General features: G+C 65.9%; 2 protein-coding genes across 5 annotated transcripts; both read left to right on the forward strand.

Moving 5' to 3' along the window:
- The first annotated feature begins 3,399 nt into the window (after window positions 1-3,399).
- On the forward strand, window positions 3,400-13,052 carry TRABD (TraB domain containing). 4 transcript variants are annotated; one of them, XM_045465221.1, is made up of 10 exons: window positions 3,400-3,520; window positions 8,646-8,714; window positions 9,119-9,197; window positions 9,628-9,794; window positions 10,093-10,233; window positions 10,664-10,774; window positions 10,867-11,006; window positions 11,246-11,418; window positions 11,503-11,614; window positions 11,754-13,052. In XM_045465221.1, exons 2-10 carry the CDS (start codon window positions 8,682-8,684, stop codon window positions 11,929-11,931), a joined length of 1,134 nt encoding a protein of 377 aa, XP_045321177.1. In that variant the 5' UTR covers window positions 3,400-3,520; window positions 8,646-8,681; the 3' UTR covers window positions 11,932-13,052. The 4 variants fall into 4 exon arrangements, with proteins under 4 accessions (XP_045321177.1, XP_045321176.1, XP_045321179.1 ...); XM_045465220.1 differs by lacking the exon at window positions 3,400-3,520 and adding an exon at window positions 7,050-7,884; XM_045465222.1 differs by lacking the exon at window positions 3,400-3,520 and adding an exon at window positions 7,057-7,539.
- A 344-nt stretch (window positions 13,053-13,396) lies between these two features.
- Window positions 13,397-16,254, forward strand: LOC123591251 (angiopoietin-related protein 5-like). The gene is made up of 6 exons (XM_045465224.1): window positions 13,397-13,676; window positions 13,754-13,781; window positions 14,305-14,396; window positions 15,154-15,280; window positions 15,428-15,613; window positions 15,912-16,254. The coding sequence occupies exons 1-6, from the start codon at window positions 13,590-13,592 to the stop codon at window positions 16,211-16,213; spliced, it is 822 nt and encodes a 273-aa protein (XP_045321180.1). The 5' UTR covers window positions 13,397-13,589; the 3' UTR covers window positions 16,214-16,254.
- The last annotated feature ends 1,532 nt before the right edge of the window (window positions 16,255-17,786 follow it).

Raw genomic sequence — 17,786 nt, forward strand, 5'->3', positions numbered from 1 at the left:
CCGGCCCCCTGGGACCCCCTCGGCAGGCCTGTCCGTGGGGGGAGCCTGACCTTCCCCAGAGCTGGGTGATCATTCAGAGACACAAGCAAAGGACTGCATCCCTCCGTTGCCTTTGAACGCAAGTTTCACCATCACTCTGGTCTGGGGAGGCCAGCAGATCAGGGGACAACTGCCATCGGAAAGACAGCTCATCACGCACAGGTCCCAAGGGGAGGGGGCACGACGTGCCCAGGCTGGGGGCCACAGGGGGAAGCACCAGGCAGTCGGGAGGCAGAGCGGGAACGAGAGAGGGAGCCTTTCCTGTGGGTGAGGCAGGTGCAGGCTTAGAACTGGCTCGTGTGAGTCACGTCCGCAGGCGGGCCCCGGGGTTCCCCTAGTTGTCGGGCACCCGTCCTGGGTGGTGGGGGCAGGTGACAGAGAGTGTGGGAGTCCCACAGGGGGTGCTGGGCCGACTCTGGATTGGCCAGTTTGCACACGGGAGTTTGTTGTCTCTAGGAATTAGCCAGCCCAAGGAGGAGTCGGCACAGCCCGGTGTCAGAACACGAGGCAACGAAAAGGCATCATTAATACACCCTGTCCCCAGAGAGCACCCCCCCTCACCTGAGCCACGACACTCCTCCCGGCCCGGCATCCCAGGCTGTGAAGCCCACCGCCCCTCGGGTTGGCACTCACTGTTTCCATGTGTCCAGGGAAGAGACCCTGTGTCCCCGTAGGACCTGAGCAGCCCAGCCGGTCCTACAGGGTGGGGACCGGCCCCTGGCCCCTCGGCAGCGCCCCCCCTGGCCCCCCGCCATCAACCGGCCCCGTGACCCTGGACGGGGTGGCTGTGTCCACCTGGGGCACTCAAGTCGTGCTGGCCTCAGGCAGCTGCTTTGGCCACAGCCTCCCTGCCATTTCGTGAGTGGAGCTGGAGTCCCCAACCCTCCAAGGCCACGCTCACCTCCCCACCGCCGCCGGTCCACATGCAGAGCTCAGCCGGGCCCCGCTTGGCTCATCCTGCCCCGTGGCTCTGCTCAGAGTGGACTCAGAGTGGACGCGGCCCCAGGGCCCCGCAGAGGCGCGGCGAGTCTGCCTCACGCACCCTTCCTCCCGCCAGCGAACACAGGTACCGCTGGGTGAGGGACGTCCGCACACACGCAGGTCCAGGCAGGGCTAGGGGCACCCCTGCTGGGGAGTCCCCCGGTCCCACAGAGCCACCTCCATGTCTTGGGTGAGATGGCTGTGCCAGGCTGCCGGCCACCCGTCCCCTGGGCCAAGGCCGAGCAGGACACTTCAGACCCAGTCTCGTCCAGAGGTCTGTCCTTGGAGTGTGACTGAGCCCCTGCCCTGGTTTGTTGGGGAAGAGGAGAGCCCCCGTAATCATCCCACAGAAGCACACCTCTTAGCGCAGGTGCTGAGGGATGCCACCCGACCCGGTGAGGGCAGGGGGACGCCCCACGGGCCCCAGTGTTCATCTGAAGCCCCATCTCCTCTCTCCTTCCCTCTGGCCAGGGCACTGTGGCAGGTGTGGGCAACCGTCCCCGGCTCAGAGGAGACGGCTCAGGAAAGACCTTGCGCTCCATCCCACACGCCCCAGACGGGCCACGCCAGCGCCACGGGGGCATCTCAACCAGACTCACTCCAGACCCCGGAGAAGTGCCCCCACCCCTCAGCATACTGCCTGGCCAAGCCCTGCCGCTCTCCCATGTGAACGTGGCCGAGGTGGTCGGGAGGGCAGGCACGACCGGCCCCCAGGGGAGAACGGTAGCTGGACACGAGCACGCACCAGAGGCGCACGGGCCAGAGTGTCCTCCTTTAGGACGGAGGCCACCCGGAGGCCAGCTAGGCCCTTTGGGGACCAAGAAGCTGCAGGAGAGAAGTGTCAGCCCGGAGGCCCCACATGCAGTCTCTCGTATACAGAGCTCTGCCGGCCAGCGACCCAGCCGCACACCAGGAGCGGCCGGGGGATTGCCTCCCACATCAGCTGGACCCCAGGAGAAACCCCCGCCAAAGAACGGGGGAGCCTGTGACCCCTACAAGCCACCAGTGCCAGAGCCGCTCAGAAGCCTGGGACTGCGGCCACCGCCTCTCTTCCTGGAACCTGAGGGGAATCCTGGTGCCGGTCTGGACTGGACTATCCCCTCACTCCCAAGCTGCTCCAGGCTGGGGGCGGGACAGCCTGCTCCAGGCAGGCACTACTGAGGCCCCCACTCCAGCCAGTGGCCCCAGAGAACAGCCTGTCCCAGGGCCCCGAAGTGCAGACATGTCTCCCTCTTCCTTTTCTAAAGGGCATCCCTCCCTGCTATTCACCAGCTTTCTGTGGAGACTGGAGTCCTGGCCCCAGGGCAGGGCCAGAATGTGAGGGCCCCTGAGTCAGGTCTAGGATGTGGGCACAAGCTCAGTGGAGCTGGCTGGGGGGGGGGGGGGGGGGGGGGGGAGGAGGGGAGGGGACAGGATGGGGGTCCACGTATCCAGGATGGGGAAACAGACAAGCCGTCTCCACATCCACCGCCTGCAGGGTACCCAGCCCCAGAGCCCTGCTGCAAGGACGGAGGCGGAGGGCCCCGGCGAGGGCAGCAGCCCCCGGGGCCCCCACAGCCCCCGGCTCGCCGCAGCTCCAGCGCCCAGCAATGGGGGTCGGGGGTCGGGAGCGCTCCGCATGCGGAGAAGAGGGAGGGCCGGCTCAGGACGCTCCACTGCGGGAGGTCGTGGGCATTGAGAGTCCCCCTCCCACGCCCCACAGCCCACTTGGTCACATGGGGACGACGAGGGGCCGGAGACTTGGCGGTTGGAGCCCCTCCGCTGGCAGTGGGACGGGAGCTCCAGACGCACCAGGGTCCGCCTGTCCTGAGACCCTCCCCCTCCCCGTACAGACCTCCGGGGTTTGGGGTCCAGGTCTCAGCCTGGTCGGTCCCACCCTCCCAGGGGACCCAACCCACTAAGTCGAGGGATGGCCCGGTCGCCTGCGGGCGGGAGTCTCGGCACCCCCCAACCCAGGATGAGTCACGCGGGCGTGCTCCACAACCAGAGTTTTCTGTTCCTCGCATCTCACCAGGAGCTGCAAGCCTCTCCGTAGACATGACCCGTGGAAACATTATCCCTTTACCAGACTGGGAGCTGCAGTCAGAGAATTTAAGAGTGCTCGGACACAAGCCCGGGGACTCGAACTCATGTGTCCACCGTCACCTCCTTCCTCCTGGAACCGGAGGCGCCGGGGGCGGGGCAGGGTGGGGCGGGGCTTCTCGCGCGCGGCCCCCTGGGAAGTGTAGTCCGCCGGCGCTCGCGCGCAGCCCCCTGGGAAGTGTAGTCCGCGGGTGGCTGCGCGCGGACCCCTGGGAAGTGTAGTCCACCGGCGCGAACCGGGCGCGCCGACGGAGCGGACGGGCGGCGCGTGGAACTGCGCTTCCCGGCATGCCGAGCGCCGCCCGCCCCCGTCCCCGGGCCGTCCGGCCGCCCCGCCCCCGGTCCCGGCCCCGGTCCGCCCCGTCCGGTGGGGCGACGAGCCGCATGGAGGCCGGCTGAGGAGCGCCGCCCCGCCTCGGTACGCTGCGCGGCGAGGGTCCCGGCTGACGGGCCGGGGGCGGGGGCGGGGGCCCCCTCGCTCTGGGCCCGGCCCAGTCAGCCCCCAGCGTGGGGCCTGGGGTCGGAAGGGTCAGCCCTGGCCCGTGAGGAGTGCGCGCGGGGCCGGGCCGGCGGCCGGGGCTCGCGGGGACAGGGGGCGGGCGGAGCAGGCTTGCGGGCTCGGGCGGGGCTCCCGGCGCGGGGGCCGCGGGCGAGAAGCGGGGGCCGCACCTCTGCGGGTGGAGACCCTGGGCTCTTCCCGAGTGCCGGTGGCCTCTGCCCGTCAGGCTGAGCGAGCGGGGCTGCCATATGGCGGGGTGGACGGCGCGGCCGAACTCCGCAGGCCTGCAGCAGTCTGCGCTCTGTTTCCGTGAAGCGGCTTTACTGAGCTGTAACTTATGTGCCACGAAGTACCGCGTAGGAGAGTCTCCGTAAAACTGTCCCAGCACAGGCAAGGCTGCCTTGGCTTCGGCATCTCAAAAACAGCCAGGAAGTCTGCTCTCGGAAGTCCTTGCCACCTTTGGAGATCAGGACAGCCTCGTTAGGAGAATGGGTGGTTTCCAGGTGGAAGCCTACTTACTGGCTTTGGGGTTCCCTGGAGAGGAAGATGGGCAGGCCGCCAGGCTCACTGCTTTCTTGGGCAGGCTCCCCTCTCCCTAGGTCTCTTGTCCCCTTTGCTCTCCTGCTCGCCCCCTTGCAGTGTGACTGGAAGGGAGCCTTGACCCTAGGACCACTGGGCAGTCTTGCAGGCTGGTGGTGCTCCCTACACAGCGCCCTGCAGTGGTGATCAGGGCGGGGGCCCAAGGTTGGGCGGGGTGCAGGCTCCAGCAGGGCCAGCCAGGGGTGGTGGACAAGGAGCCATTCAGGCCTCCAGCCCAAATGCAAGTTGGCCTGTGGCCTCTACCCCAATCCCAGACTTTGCCACACTTCCATAAAGCAGGTGCTGCCAGACCCGGGGGTGTCCATTGCCAGGGGGGCCCAGGCTTAAGAAGTGGGGGCGTTGGGAAGTTCAGGGCTTTGGCCACGTCCCGCTCTCTCCCACTTGGTCATTTGTTTCTGCAGCCCGCTGGTCTGTCCGGTCTGGGACTTTTGGCTTCCTGAGCAAGCCCAGTGGGTTGGTTCGGAGATGCGGGCTTTTCTGGGAACTCCATTTGGTGCCAGTCAGCCCGGGCCACACTGAGAAGCGGGCTGGGATCCGGGGGGCAGTTTGTGGCTTCTCAGTTTTTAGAGGGTGGAGGGGGCGGTGATGGTGTCTCAGTCTGCTCTGCAGCTGTAACAGAACCGCAGAGACGAGGCTTACATAGCAGACTGTTTTCTCACAGCTCTGGAGGCTGGGAGTCTAAGATCAAGGTGCCGGCCAACCTGGTTGCTGCTGAGGGCTTTGTCGTCCTGGCTTGCAGACGGCTTTCCTCTCCCTGTGTGCTCACATGGCCAGCGGCCTGGTGTCTCTTCTCATAAGAGCCCTAGTACCATCATGGGTCCCCACCCTCATGACTTCGTGTAACCTTAGTCACCTCCCAGAAGTCCCACCTCCAAACACTGTCATCATGGGGATTAGGGCTTCAATACTGAACTCCGGGGGACGCAATTCAGTGCATAGAGGTGGGACCCAGGAGAAGGTCGGCTGCCTGGGCCGGGCAGGCAGGAACCTGCGTCACTCACACTGACCTGTCCGACGTTCTCAGCTTCCATCCTGAAATGCACACCCGGCAGGACAATTTTCGACACTTCGTCCAATGCAGAACCGCTTAACCCGCTACTCTGATTTGTGTCTCAGGGCTCACAGCGCGGGTGGGACCCTGACGGAGGCGGGGCTTTCCTGTCCTTTGAGCAGGCCCTTCGCTGGAGTCCTGGACAAGATGGGTCCCAAAGCTGTTGGGGATTCCCGCTGCTTTGGAGTCTGACTTCCTGGAAGCGTGCGGGTGATTGTGCTGCTGTCCTGTGTGTGCAGGACTATAGTTTCTAGAGCCAGATAGTGGTGTGGCCCTTTCCAGAGAAGGAGACAGTTGGGGGAAACTCACGTTTCAGTGTCTTCTGAACCAGATTGCTGGCTCTTTTCCTGCCCCGACAGCAGTAAGTGCACAGAGGTCTGGAGGTCACGGGCTGAAGTGAAGACTGAGTGTGGTACCTGTCTCGCAGCCAGGAGAGGGCCTGGTGTGTGCAGACAGATGGGACGGCTGGGTGACTGCTCTGAGCACCTCGATCCTAGAGGCAGGAGCTGAGTCCTCGCGGGCTGAAGGGTCCTGCCTGGGGCCTCGCCGCACCACGTCACTGGCCTTGCTGGTCTGAGGTCTGGCCCAGCGTGCCATCCCCTGCCGCCTGGTCGCTGGCATCTGGCCACAGGTCGTGTCCACGGACAGTCCTGCTTGGCAGCGGCAGCCGGTCGGAGGGGGATGAGGAGGCTCTTCCTGCTTCGTGCATCGGTGGCTGTGGCCCGGCCAGGTAGCAGGGCCGCGTGCTGGAGCGTGGATTCAGGAGGGGGCACGGGTATCTCCCCTGGAGGGTGTCAGCCAGGGGTCTCCTGGTCCCCGCAGCCTGCGGTGGTGGAGGGAGCTGTTAGGACCTGTGGATCCGGACAGCGTGTGGCGGGAAACCAGGAGGCACGTGGACGCCCCACAGCAGCCACCTGCGGGTGCAGGGGGTGGAGGCTGAGCCCAGAGGTCTGCGGGAGGCGGGAGGCACTTTGCTGCCCTCCTGGCAGCTGGGAGAGGCTCAGGCCTCAGCTGTAAATATTTGAAACTGCATATGGGGGTGGGGGGCGGTTCAGCCATTGAAATGACATCCTACAAGGGTATTGCCAGGGGACCCCGCGCCCGCAGCGGAGGGAAAGCAGGGTATCGGAAGGTGTGTGGAGGCAACAGCCTCAGACAAAGAGGCTTCTCAGAATCTCAGACTCTGGGTGTTGAAGGAGCCTCGGTGGCCTTCCTGCCTGACTAGGCCAGGCGCCCGCCTCTGGGGAGCAGCTGCAGGAGGGGACCCGGGTGCTGCGCCACAGTGGGGGGCCGAGCCATCGCCGACTCAAGGCTTGTCTGCCACCCCCGGCCTGTAGGAGGCAGGACCTGGAAGGGCCTCCCCAGAAAGGTGCCCCTGGCCCGCACAGAGTGTCCCCTGTGGGCACAGAGGGTCGTCTGGCCAGAGGGAGGGGGAGGGAGGGAGGATGCGCCCTGGACCTGTAGCCACCACACCGTGGGAGGGAGGGCTGAGGCAGCACAGTGACCTCCGTGGTGACCCCCGCTTGCGTGTTCTTACAGGAGCCTTCCTGCCAGGGCACAGGATGTTTTCTTAAAAAGTTTTTCTAGTACCTTGGCAGCCGTGTGCTGCTTGGGAGAACTGTTTGCTCTTTTGCATGGAGCCTGACAAAGGGCCATCGTCCCGGCTGCCCTACTGGGCCGGCTCTGGGGCCTGGGGGTTGGGGGGGCGGGGTGGCAGGAGCTCCAGTGACCGCCCAGCCCCACCCCTCCAGCTCCAGGCTCCGCTTCCTGTTTGCATTTCTGTTGGCACCTTGCATGGTGGAGCGCTTTCCTTCTGTGAAGCAGGAAGAAGGGGCTTTGGGGATCCTGGACAGGAGGTACTGGGGGAGGGGTGCTGAGGAGGCCAGGCCCTCCTCCCCTCCGCAGCCACCCCTTTCTGCTGGCCCGGAGAGGCCGGGGCCCAACTGTGTCCTCTAGCCCTAAGCCAGTTCCTCTTCCAGAAACTGGGCCATCCTCCAGAGGGGCCGCCCCCTCCCACCCTTGGTCAGCCCCGGGGCATGTGAGAGTGTTGGTTAAACTGGGAGGGAGCCCTGCCCTGCCCCAGTCTGCCTGCACAGGGGGGGCTGCCTGCACAGGGGTGCGCGGTGAGCCACCGGTGGTCATGGCCTGGGTGAACCCTGTCTGCTCCCTGCTGCTGCGTGACCACAGGCCCGAGGGACAGGAACCTGGCCCGGCGTCGCACTGACTTTATCATTTGCCCTTCCTTCTTGTGAAAGTTTGAGAGAAGTGCGCAGCCACAGGAAAACGGGTGAGGCGAGGGTCCGTGGCGCCCTGGGGCAGCCGCACCCCGTTCCCCCAGCACTGCCCAGAGGCACATGTAACACTCATGGGCTGGGTGGGCTTGAGAACCCAGCCACGGTACCGCGGCCCAACTTCAGACAGGTCGGGGTCGTTCCCTAATCCCACAGTCTGCACGAGGTCCCTGGTCAGACTCCTCGGGGGGGCCTGGTTGTTTCGAGCTGCGCTCAGAGGTGGCCCCGGAGGCAGCAGCAGACCCTGGCTTGAGTTTCCGCGGCGTCTCGGGGAAGCACGGGTGAAGCCCGCGTTGGCGATGCTGCTGTCTCGCGCCTGGCGTCCAGAACCACACGTCCCGGTACAGGCCTCGGGCCCCTCACTCCCCTTGGCCCCGGAGGTCCGGATGGTCCGCTGTCCTTTGTCCTGGTGACAAAGCCCTTTCCAGGAAGTGCGCCTGCTGTGCCCACATGACTGTCCCCCCCCCCCCAAGCTCCTGGCTCCTTCTGAGGGGGGCGGCTGGAGAGCCTTGCTCCTTCCCACTTCCACGATGCTGATGCTCACACAGTGGCTCCCTACGGGGCAGCGGCCGTCGCGCTGAGTCTGAGTTCCAGAGACGCCTGGATGACTCCGCTGAAGGCATTCAGCACCAACTTGATACTCAGACTCACGTCTTCTGCTGGGTTTTCTCACCTGCGGGAGTTTGGTGCAGTGTTTTGTTCCAGAGCCGGAAAGGGAACGTCCCGGTCTGCCTGACTGCCCCTCAGGGCTGGTCCCTGAGCTCCAATGCCTTGCTCTCTGTGGGGTAAACGGGAGATGGGGGTGACAGGTCTGTTCGGCAGAGGGCCCCCAGTTCCCTGGCGGGGGCAAAGCCAGGCCTCTCCAGCTCTGTTCTTAGCCCCGTGGTGCAGGGTTTGTATGCTGCTCACAGCCAGACTCTCACACCTGCTGTGCCGGCCACAGGGACCCTGGACCCCGGCCGTCCGTAGCTGGTGACTGACAGGTGTCAATCTGGAAGGGCAGAGGCGGTAATGCCACCCACGGATCTTTCAGATCAGACTGAGCCCCGTGGTGCCCTGAGCCCCGTGCGCAGGTGAAAACGTGCCTCCTGTATTTCCTCAGGTATCACTCATCAGTGCCAGGAGCTGCCTCCCAGCCATGGAGGGGGAGGAGGAGCGGTCACCTCAGGAGGTCAGAGCCTGGGCTGGATGCTGGGCGGGGGGCAGGGGGGCGGCTGCTTCCTGAACGACCTCGGGCTTGGGGTCTGGCCAGCTGCTCAGCAGAGTGTGGGTTCCCCCTCAGTGTGGTCGCCTGGGGTCACCGTGGCTGCTTCTATGCATAGAAGAGCGTTACGTGGCTTTTGGAGGGTGGGGGGTGGGTTCTGGGTCAGCCAGGGGGACCCGGGGGCAGGGAGCCCTGGGGGTGGGCCGTATCCAAGGAAACGATCACAGAGATTTCATCCCGGGGAGGACACGGAGTTCATGGAGCAGCCCCTGAGTTCTTGATGGGCCCGCTGGGGACAGGTGGGTGCCAAGTGTCCCGCAGCCCCCAGGGAGGGTGGTGCCCTGACTCAGACACTCCTGTTCCCTCTGCAGGCTGACACGGAGCCCGTTGTCCCAGTGGGGTCTTCCGAGGTGGTGCCCAGGGTGCTTTCCGGAGAACCCCAGAACCTGTGTGCGTGCTCCCTGACACCATTCAGTGCTGGGGGGGCCGGTGGGGGTGGGCAGCTCCTGGACAGGCGGGGCTTGGGCTGAGTTTGTGGTGAATGGGGACCCCAGCCAGCCCCAGGTTGTTGGGTGGGAGGCTAAGTGCTTCAGAGCTGCCCTGGGGACCTCGGCCCTGCATGGTCACGGCCATCCCCGTCCTGGCTCCCTCGATGCCCGGGTGATTCTCATCGTGGAGACTGCAGACCTCGCCAAGGCCCAGGCCCCCTTTCACGGGGCAGGTCTGCTCCGACGGCACCGTGCCGGTCGCGTGCGCTGTAGTGAGCAGTGCTGAGTGTGGGTGGCGGCCCATCGAGGCCGGGGGAGCCCCGTGGAGAGAGCTGCTCAGGAAGGTGGGCCCCGGTGCGCACGGCACCCCAGCTGGCCTGCCGTCCCTGCAGCCGACGCCGACGCTCTGTCCCTGCTCCTGGAGATGAAGCTGAGGAGGCGGCGGGAACGGCCCAGCCTGCCGCGCACCGTGACCGAGCTGGTGGCTGAGGACGGGAGCAGGGTGTACGTGGTGGGCACAGCCCACTTCAGCGACGACAGCAAGAGGGACGTCGTGAAGGTGAGGCCCGCCACACTGGGCTGGTCTTGGGCCGAGCGGCCCCTTCCCTTGAGCCCCCACTTCCTCCTCCGCGACACCAGCAGCCCTCAGAAGGGAGGTTTCTGATGCCGGGGAAGCCTCGCAGCCTGGGCGCTTTTCTGTTTCGCGATCGGCGAACTTTCTGTAGCTTCTCGGTTGCTTCCAGAAACAAGTTGTGGCCCCGGCAGCCGAGGCGGCCCCTGGGGCCGGGCCTCCCGGTCGGTTCCGGGGCGGCCTCCGCCTGCGGGGCCCCAGGGCTGAGCCGGCATGTCCGTTGCAGACCATCCGGGAGGTGCAGCCTGATGTGGTGGTGGTGGAGCTGTGTCAGTACCGCGTGTCCATGCTCAAGATGGACGAGAGCACGCTGCTCCAGGAGGCCAAGGAGATCAGCCTGGAGAAGCTGCAGCAGGCCGTGAGGCAGGTGCGGCGCCGGGCGGCCTTCCGGTCAGCAGGGCGGTGCCCCGCCCACCCTGGCCGGTGGGCAGGAGAGGGGCTCCCCTTTACTGGGTTTCGGACGAGGGAGGACAGGCGGGTGGTGCTTCGGCCCCGAGGCGAGGGCCGGACGGGGACCCCGGGAGTTTGCCGAGCAGGTCCTGGGGCCCGGGGAGGGGGGTGGGGGTGGCGGCCGTGGAGTGCCGGCTCCAAGTGCCGCTCCCTCACGCTGACGTGCGCCCTTCAGGGACACGGGCGGGGGTGGCTGGAGGGAAGTGGGGCCTCAGCATCCGCCGTGGCTGTGGCCGCCTGCCCAAGGCCCTCGCTCAGCCCCACGACGTAGGCTAGGCCTGTGCTCGCGGCTGGAGCCTGTGCCCTGTGCCCACGCGGCCGTTGACCCTCGGTCCCCTCCCCTGCAGAACGGGGTCATGTCTGGACTCATGCAGATGCTGCTGCTGAAGGTGTCGGCCCACATCACCGAGCAGCTGGGCATGGCCCCTGGCGGCGAGTTCAGGGAGGCCTTCAAGGAGGTGGGCCGGGGTCCCGCCGGGAAGGGGGCTCAGTGCACGGGAGCCACCCCGGGGCTCAGGCTTCCCCAACCAACACCCAGCCCCTGCCCCAGGCCAGCAAGGTGCCTTTCTGCAAGTTCCACCTGGGCGACCGGCCCATCCCCGTCACCTTCAAGAGGGCCATCGCTGCACTGTCCTTCTGGCAGAAAGTCAAGCTGGCCTGGGGCCTGTGCTTCCTGTCAGACCCCATCAGGTAGGGCCCCTCGGCCTCCGGCAGGCAGCCCCACCCAGGAAGCGGGGCCCAGCCCCCGCCACGTGGCACATTCCCCCTTGTTCTCGGGCTGAGCCTCCTCAAACAGGGCCTTCCCGCTCCTTCCTTCCGCCGTGATCCCAAACAAAGAGGGTACCGAGGTCCCTGCCCTGGGTCAACAGCACCGGCCTCCCGCCGGCCACCCCGTGCCCGCGAGGCTGGCAGCGTGCCCTCTGCCCCAGCAAGGACGACGTGGAGCGCTGCAAGCAGAAGGACCTGCTGGAGCAGATGATGGCCGAGATGGTCGGCGCGTTCCCCGACCTGCACCGCACCATCGTCTCCGAGCGCGACGTTTACCTGACCTACATGCTGCGGCAGGCCGCCCGGCGCCTGGAGCTGCCCCGCTCCTCTGACGGTGACGGCGACGGCCGGCCCCGGGCGGGGGCTCCCCGGGCACCGTGCCCGCCGGGCGGGGGCTGATGCTTCCCTCTCCCCACAGCCGAGCCCAGGAAGTGCGTCCCCTCGGTGGTGGTGGGTGTCGTGGGCATGGGCCACGTGCCGGGCATCGAGAAGAACTGGACCACCGACCTCAACATCCAGGAGATCATGACGTGAGTGCCGCCCACGTGCGCCCTGCAGTCCCTGAGCACAGAGCCCGGCGGGGTCGCGGCCAGGCTGGGCTGGGGGCTGGGGGCTGGGGGGCAGCGTGCGCCCCCCCCAGCCAGGCCTAGCCCGCCCTCCCTTCCCCAGCGTCCCCCCGCCGTCCATCTCCGGCAGAGTGTCCCGGCTGGCCGTGAAGGCCGCCTTCTTGGGCCTGCTGGGCTACGGCCTTTACTGGATGGGGCGCCGCGCCACCAGCCTGGTCCTGTCACTGCCTGTCGCTCAGTACTGTCTGCAGAGGGCGTCCGCGGCCCGGCCGCGCAAATAGGAAGGACCAACACGTGGCTGCTCCCGTGTCACCGCTGAGGGGCGCTGGGGCTGGCCCCCCCCCCCCAACGAGGAGCGGCTGGGTGCCACCCCCTGTGGGGGTCCAGGCCCGGCCACGCCTCTCCTCCCCCAACCCGCCCAAATAAAGAAATATTTAACTGCTCTGAGCTCAGGCTTCCCAGCAGCCCCCTCCCCACCCTCATCCCCGGCCCTGCAGGGACCGCTCTTGGGGTTCATGGGCATCAGGACGCGCTGGTGGGGGAGGGGCCAAAGGTGCACACTGCCCCACCCCCATCCCCGGCCCCCAGGTGAAGGGGCGTGGTGGGCATGGCCAGCCATCCCCTACCTCACTGTGCCTTCTCACGCGCTGGCGGCAGGAGCCCTGGCCCGGGAGCGAGTCCCCGTGGGTTCTGGGCCACCGGGTTCCTGGCCGGCATGTTTGGGAAGGGCCAGGTCACCCCACGCAGCTCTGTCGTGGCTCCGGGGAGCGTCCCTCCCGCCTGGGCAGCTTGGCCACGCTCGGTCGCGGCGGGCGCACACCAGCTCTGCCTGCAGACGGTGTGTGGTTTTGGTTTTTAAAAATGTCTGAAGTTTTTTTACTCAGGTAATTTTAACTTAAGAGAAAAACTGAAGCAAATGTCAGAAAATACTAGCCTTAAACCTGGTTGGGACAAAGAGAACGTGTGCGTGGGGGGACCTCGATCCCGAGAGGGTGAGCCCGTGGGAAAGGTCAGCCTCCGCAGGGGGGTGCCAGGCCCGCCTCTGGCTGGGGGCTTCTGGGGCTGCAGCCCTCGGACGGGAGCCTTCCTCGGCCCCAACCTCAGCGGACAGCGGGCGCGTGACCGCTGTGGGGCGGGACAGACGGAGACCCGAGGTTGGGCCGAGCCCACGCGGGGCTCCCACCCCGGGCACCTCCCTGCGGCCACGCTCCGCGGGTCATGCGTCTGTGACACGGCCTCTGTGCAGCCCACCCGGGCCCGGGGCCACGCTTGATTGTGTTTGTGTTGACTCGATGTCTGACAAAACCAGGTGAAACCCACGGCCGTGAACGGGGCCGCACCGTGTTTTCCTGTCATACATGTACTCGTTCCTGAGAAATGGAAATAAAGTCTAATTTTGGAAGCTCCTGTTTTGTGAAGTGTGGAGAAATGAGCGCAAGCGGCAGGGACGAGGTGACGGGTGGCAGCAGGGGTGACCGGCCTGGGCCTAGTGGTCTGGAGAACTTCCTGCCGCCAACACCTGCCTCTCAGCACTAGATCTAGGCCCTGGGGCCCCCCCCCCCCCCCCGGCACCTGCCCGTCCCAGGTGCGGACCCCGGCCCAGCGAGGACACCAGCCAAGGGGAAGTGTGCTCAGGGACAGGCAGTAGTCCCCGCCCCTCACCTCCCTGGTCCACACCCTCAGGCTTCCCGCCCTACTCAAACCTCCCCCAACCCCGGCGCGGGGGGGGGGGGGGGGCGGGGGGGGGGGGCGGGGGGGGGGGGCGGAGGCGGGGCGAGCCCAGCACCCAAACAAAAAGGTGCCGGGACCAGTGGCTCAGATCTGCCCGGAAGGACCACAGGGAGCACCCAGGGTGGTGCGGGCCGTCTGTGGGCGTGAAGGGAGGCTGGTAGGGCTGCGGGCTGGGCTCTCCCCCACCAGGGCTGCACCCCCCGGAAGCATGGCTGCCCGCCCCGTCCTGGGTCTTGCTGCTGTCCTCTGCCTCTCTGTGCCCCAGGCCGGCTCCATGGTGCAGCATCGACAGCCGGTAAGAGTGCTCATCGGGCCGGTGGGTCTCGCCGGGCCACCCAGACCACCCCTGACCAATGTCCTCTCTCTCCACAGGTCCAGGTGGTGCTGCTGGAACCCCAAGGTCGGGATGGGGTGGGGGGGCATCAGGTCTGGGCAGCCTCTGGCCTGTCACCCACGGGCCCTCCCCTGGCAGGCCTCACTCCCCATGAGGACCGGGCTGGGTCCCTGCCCCAGACGGCCTGGGAGGAGGGCAGACGAGGACCAGGCCCCACTGTGTTCCTGTGTTGGGAGGGGCCCGCTGGGCTCAGGGCAGCCCTCCCGCCACTGCCAGGCCAGGGGGAGGAAGGTGGGGGAACTGTGAGGGACCTTCCCAGGGCAGCAGGTGAAGGGGAGAGGTTCTGTCTGGGGGCCACGGGAAGAATTGAGGGTCTGGCTGAGGGTCGCGGCCCGGCCAATTTGCAGAGCCCAAGGAACAGCCACTCCCAGAGAAGAGGCCTGAGGCAGGCGTGGCCCAAACTCAGGGGACTGGCTGCCCGTCTGCCAGATTGTCCCAGGGCGTCTGCAGGAGGAGGACTCCGGTTCTGGTCACTGGGGGACCACGGCCCCCTCCCCGGCCTGAGCCTTCCTGGCCGCGTCTCCCACAGGGAGGGACTGCTCTCAGATCTGGGTGGAGAAGCCCAGAGCCCCCAGCGGTGTGTACACCATCCAGCCAGAGGGAGCCAGCGCCCCCTTCCAGGTGAGCAGCCCTCAGCGGGGTGAGGGTCCAGGAGATACTCCGTATGACTTGCTTGGGCAAAAACAAGAGAAGTTACTTGTTCCAGTAACAGGGAAGGACCGGCCGGACCGGGTGGAGTCTGTCCTCAGACACAGCTGGGCACGGAGATGTTCACGGACTTTGCCGGGGGGGGGGGGGGGGGTGGTTATTTTATTTTATTTTTTAGTGCTTATCTTGAGAGAGAAAGAGACAGAGATTGAGAGTATTTATGCGCATGAGTGGGGAGGAGCAGGAGAGGGAGAGAATCCGGAGCAGGGTCTGCACTGTCAGCACAGAGCCCGATCCGGGGCTTGAACTCTCGAACTGTGAGATCATGACCTGAGCCAAGATCAAGAGTCAGACACTTAACTGAGCCACCCAGGCGCCCCACAGACATTGTTTTATAGTCAGGAAAGGTTGGGAGAAACCCAAGCTTGCACCTGTAAAGGTACGAACAAGGAGAGATTCCAGGATCCAACGTTAGGTGAAAAAACAAAGCCACGAAGCAGGTGCAAACTGACGCGAAAGCAGGCGGCCCTCCCGAGGCCTGGGGCGCGACCGTGGATCCTCGCCCTGCTTCTGAGAACGTGGATTCGTTATGACGAAAGTTTACAGGACACGGACAAGCAGGAAAAGTTTCGGTTTTCAAACAGAAAGCGTTTGGGGGGGCACAGATAGGACAGGGGCAGCCTACGTGGGTCCAGCCGGGCACTGCCTGCCACGTGAAGTCCTTCCCCAGGCTTTGTGCGACATGCGAGAGGACGGTGGCTGGACGGTGATTCAGAGTCGGGACCGGGGCAGGCGGAGGCGTCTGGACTTCGAGAGATGCTGGCAGGAGTACAAACAGGGCTTCGGGGACTTGACAGGTAGGAGGGCCGTGTGCCTGTGGGCACAGGGGTGTGCACCCCGAGGCTTGTGTTTGGGGGTCGCCGGGCACACAGGGCACAGACGATAGGAGGAGGCCAGGGGTGGCCGTCACACGGCAGCCTCAGCCCGGGTGCCCGCCCCTGCAGGTGACCACTGGCTGGGGCTGCAGCACATCTCTGACCTGACTTCCCAGCCGGGCCTGCGCTCAGAGCTCACGGTGGACCTTCTGGATGCGGACAGCCACACGCTTCAGGCCCACTATGACAACTTCCACGTGGACGGGGAGGACCTGTTTTACCGACTGACCCTTGGCCTGTACTCTGGGAACGCAGGTGAGTGCTCGGGAGGTAAGGGGGCCTCGTGCCTGCCCCCCACCCACACGCACAAGTGTCCTGCTTTGTCCACTGGACTCTCCTGGCCACGGGGCCAGGGTGGGTAGGGAAGGTTGGGTCCCTGGAGACCCTGGCTTTCCGGCCCACATCTGTCCGCCTCAACGCTCCGGGCGAGGCTGTCGCTCCCCAAGCGTCTGCCCTGGGGTCTCAGACGCCGAGGCAGCCAGAGCAGCTTCCACGACGGGAGCGCGGGCCAGAGGGGCAGCCGGCCCGCCACCCACGCCACCACGCTGTGCAGGGGACGCGTTCCGGGGCTTGGGCCGCACGGATGACCAAGAGGGCTGTGGCTTCAGCACGCTGGACCGCGACCGCGACCACTGCTCACCCTGCACGGACGGCACCCAGCCCTTCACCAGCTGCAGCCGCGATCGCTCGGGCGCCGGCTGGTGGTACAGCGACTGCGGCCAAGCTGACCTCAACGGGCCATGGCCGGAGCGCGGAGGGGCCGCCTCGGGCATGCGCTGGGCCACCGGCAACCACCGGCCCACCCTGCGTGCCAGCGTGCTGCGCGTGCGCACCACTGCTTCCCACAAGGCCTAGGCCCCTCGGTGGCCGAGCCTCATTAAACGTTCAAGCCCTGCCGTCTGCTGTGTCTTCCTCGGGATGGGGATAGGGGAGCTCAGCTCCTGCCCAGCCTGGCTGCCCAGACCCAGCGCTGCCCACCCAGGACACCTGTCCGTGCACCTGGGGAAATCCGCGAAGCCCCACCTTGAGGCCAGGAGCAAGGTCACCAGGTCTGGGAGGGCACTGCCCGTCCCTGCTGACCTGCTGGAACCCTTGGCACCCACCCGATGCCCCCACTGGCTGTGACCTCTGTGAGGGCAGCCAGTGGGACACAGCCTGGTGCTCTTGAGCCTCCAAGAACCCGATCCCACCAGATCCCAAAGCGTGGGCAAGACAGTGGGGTCAGGGGGCAAAGAGATGAGTCAGAAGGGCCTGGGACCTGGGGAAGACGAGATGGGCTCGGGCCAGGTTCCCTAGGCAGTTAGGAAGGAGGCTGGGGACGGGGCACTGTGCCAGCAGGCCCAGATGGGGAGGAAAGTGTCAGACTGCAGGAGACTCTGGGCACTGAGCATCTATGAGGGCCTAAACTCACTGTCCCCCACACGGATGAGGACTCAGCTGGAGAGGGGTTGAGGGGGTCTCCCAATGCCACTCAGCTGGCAGGGGCAGAGACGGTTCACACGAGGTCTGGGAAACCCACGTTGTGGCCCCAGGAGAAAGTTCCAGAGGTGGCTCCTTGAACTTAAGTGTAGAATCCAGCCAGGAGGGAGCTTGTATGTTTGTCCAGCTTCTGGTCTCCGGTTCCAGTATGGGGCCGGGCGTGGGGCAGGGGACACTGGCAAACCCTTCCAAGGGCCACCCACTCCATGTAGGCCTCAAGGGGTCTTTTCAAGGCTCCTCTGAACTGAACACCTGAGTTATTCAGCAACAGTGACCCTGAGGGGGTCTTTGGGGGTGGGGGGCAGACCCTTCAAAGCCAGGCTTGGCTCTCCCTAGCCTCCCGGGCGTCTATGGCCCCTGTTCTGGGACCCCTGTTCATGGACGCTGTTCTGGGAGAACTGGCACCCAGGTCATCCAGACTCTGCCCTCCGGCGGCACGGGTGAGGAGAGAGACAGAAGAAACAGGAAAATAAGGGATTCAGGTCGTTTCAGGGAAGTGCTATGCAAGGAAAAACACAGGGTGCCAGGCGGCACTTAAGGAGCCGCGTGGCGCCGGGTGGGCATGGAATCCAGAACTCCTGTGAGGAATCCTGCTCCGAGCAGAGGAAGAGCGGGAGCAAAGGCGCTCCTGCACCGGAGAGGCTCCAGGCCAGAGTCTCGCCCAATCTCAGCTTTGGCTTTGCCCTGGGGCTCTTCCCGGGCGGTCCCCACCGACCTTCCTGGACAAACATCCTCTTTCCCTCCCGTCCCGGTGCCCGGCGCAGCTAGAGGACGATCCGGAGACAGACCCTCGGCACAGAGCGGGGCCGGGGCTGACCTTGGCTTCACCCTGGCGATCTACTAGGGACGTCGCTCAGCACGGTCACCCCACTCGGAGCACTCAGTCCCTACTGTCCGGTGTTTCCCGGGTCGGACCTCCAGGGACCTGCCGGCTCCTCACGCAGAGCAG

The sequence above is a fragment of the Leopardus geoffroyi genome, chromosome B4 (assembly GCF_018350155.1).
Source record: "Leopardus geoffroyi isolate Oge1 chromosome B4, O.geoffroyi_Oge1_pat1.0, whole genome shotgun sequence".
Lineage (NCBI taxonomy): Eukaryota > Metazoa > Chordata > Mammalia > Carnivora > Felidae > Leopardus > Leopardus geoffroyi.

What these genes read in the sequence shown, in the direction of transcription:
- TRABD (XM_045465220.1), top strand. Translation starts at nt 7,618, where the DNA reads ATGGGCTGGGTGGGCTTGAGAACCCAGCCACGGTACCGCGGCCCAACT. An exon ending in GCAAGAGGGACGTCGTGAAG is followed by an intron (nt 9,795 to 10,092) that starts GTGAGGCCCGCC and finishes TGTCCGTTGCAG; the next exon opens with ACCATCCGGGAGGTGCAGCC. An exon ending in GCTGCCCCGCTCCTCTGACG is followed by an intron (nt 11,419 to 11,502) that starts GTGACGGCGACG and finishes CTCTCCCCACAG; the next exon opens with CCGAGCCCAGGAAGTGCGTC.
- LOC123591251 (XM_045465224.1), top strand. Translation starts at nt 13,590, where the DNA reads ATGGCTGCCCGCCCCGTCCTGGGTCTTGCTGCTGTCCTCTGCCTCTCT. An exon ending in TGGTGCAGCATCGACAGCCG is followed by an intron (nt 13,677 to 13,753) that starts GTAAGAGTGCTC and finishes CTCTCTCCACAG; the next exon opens with GTCCAGGTGGTGCTGCTGGA. An exon ending in GGTGCTGCTGGAACCCCAAG is followed by an intron (nt 13,782 to 14,304) that starts GTCGGGATGGGG and finishes CGTCTCCCACAG; the next exon opens with GGAGGGACTGCTCTCAGATC.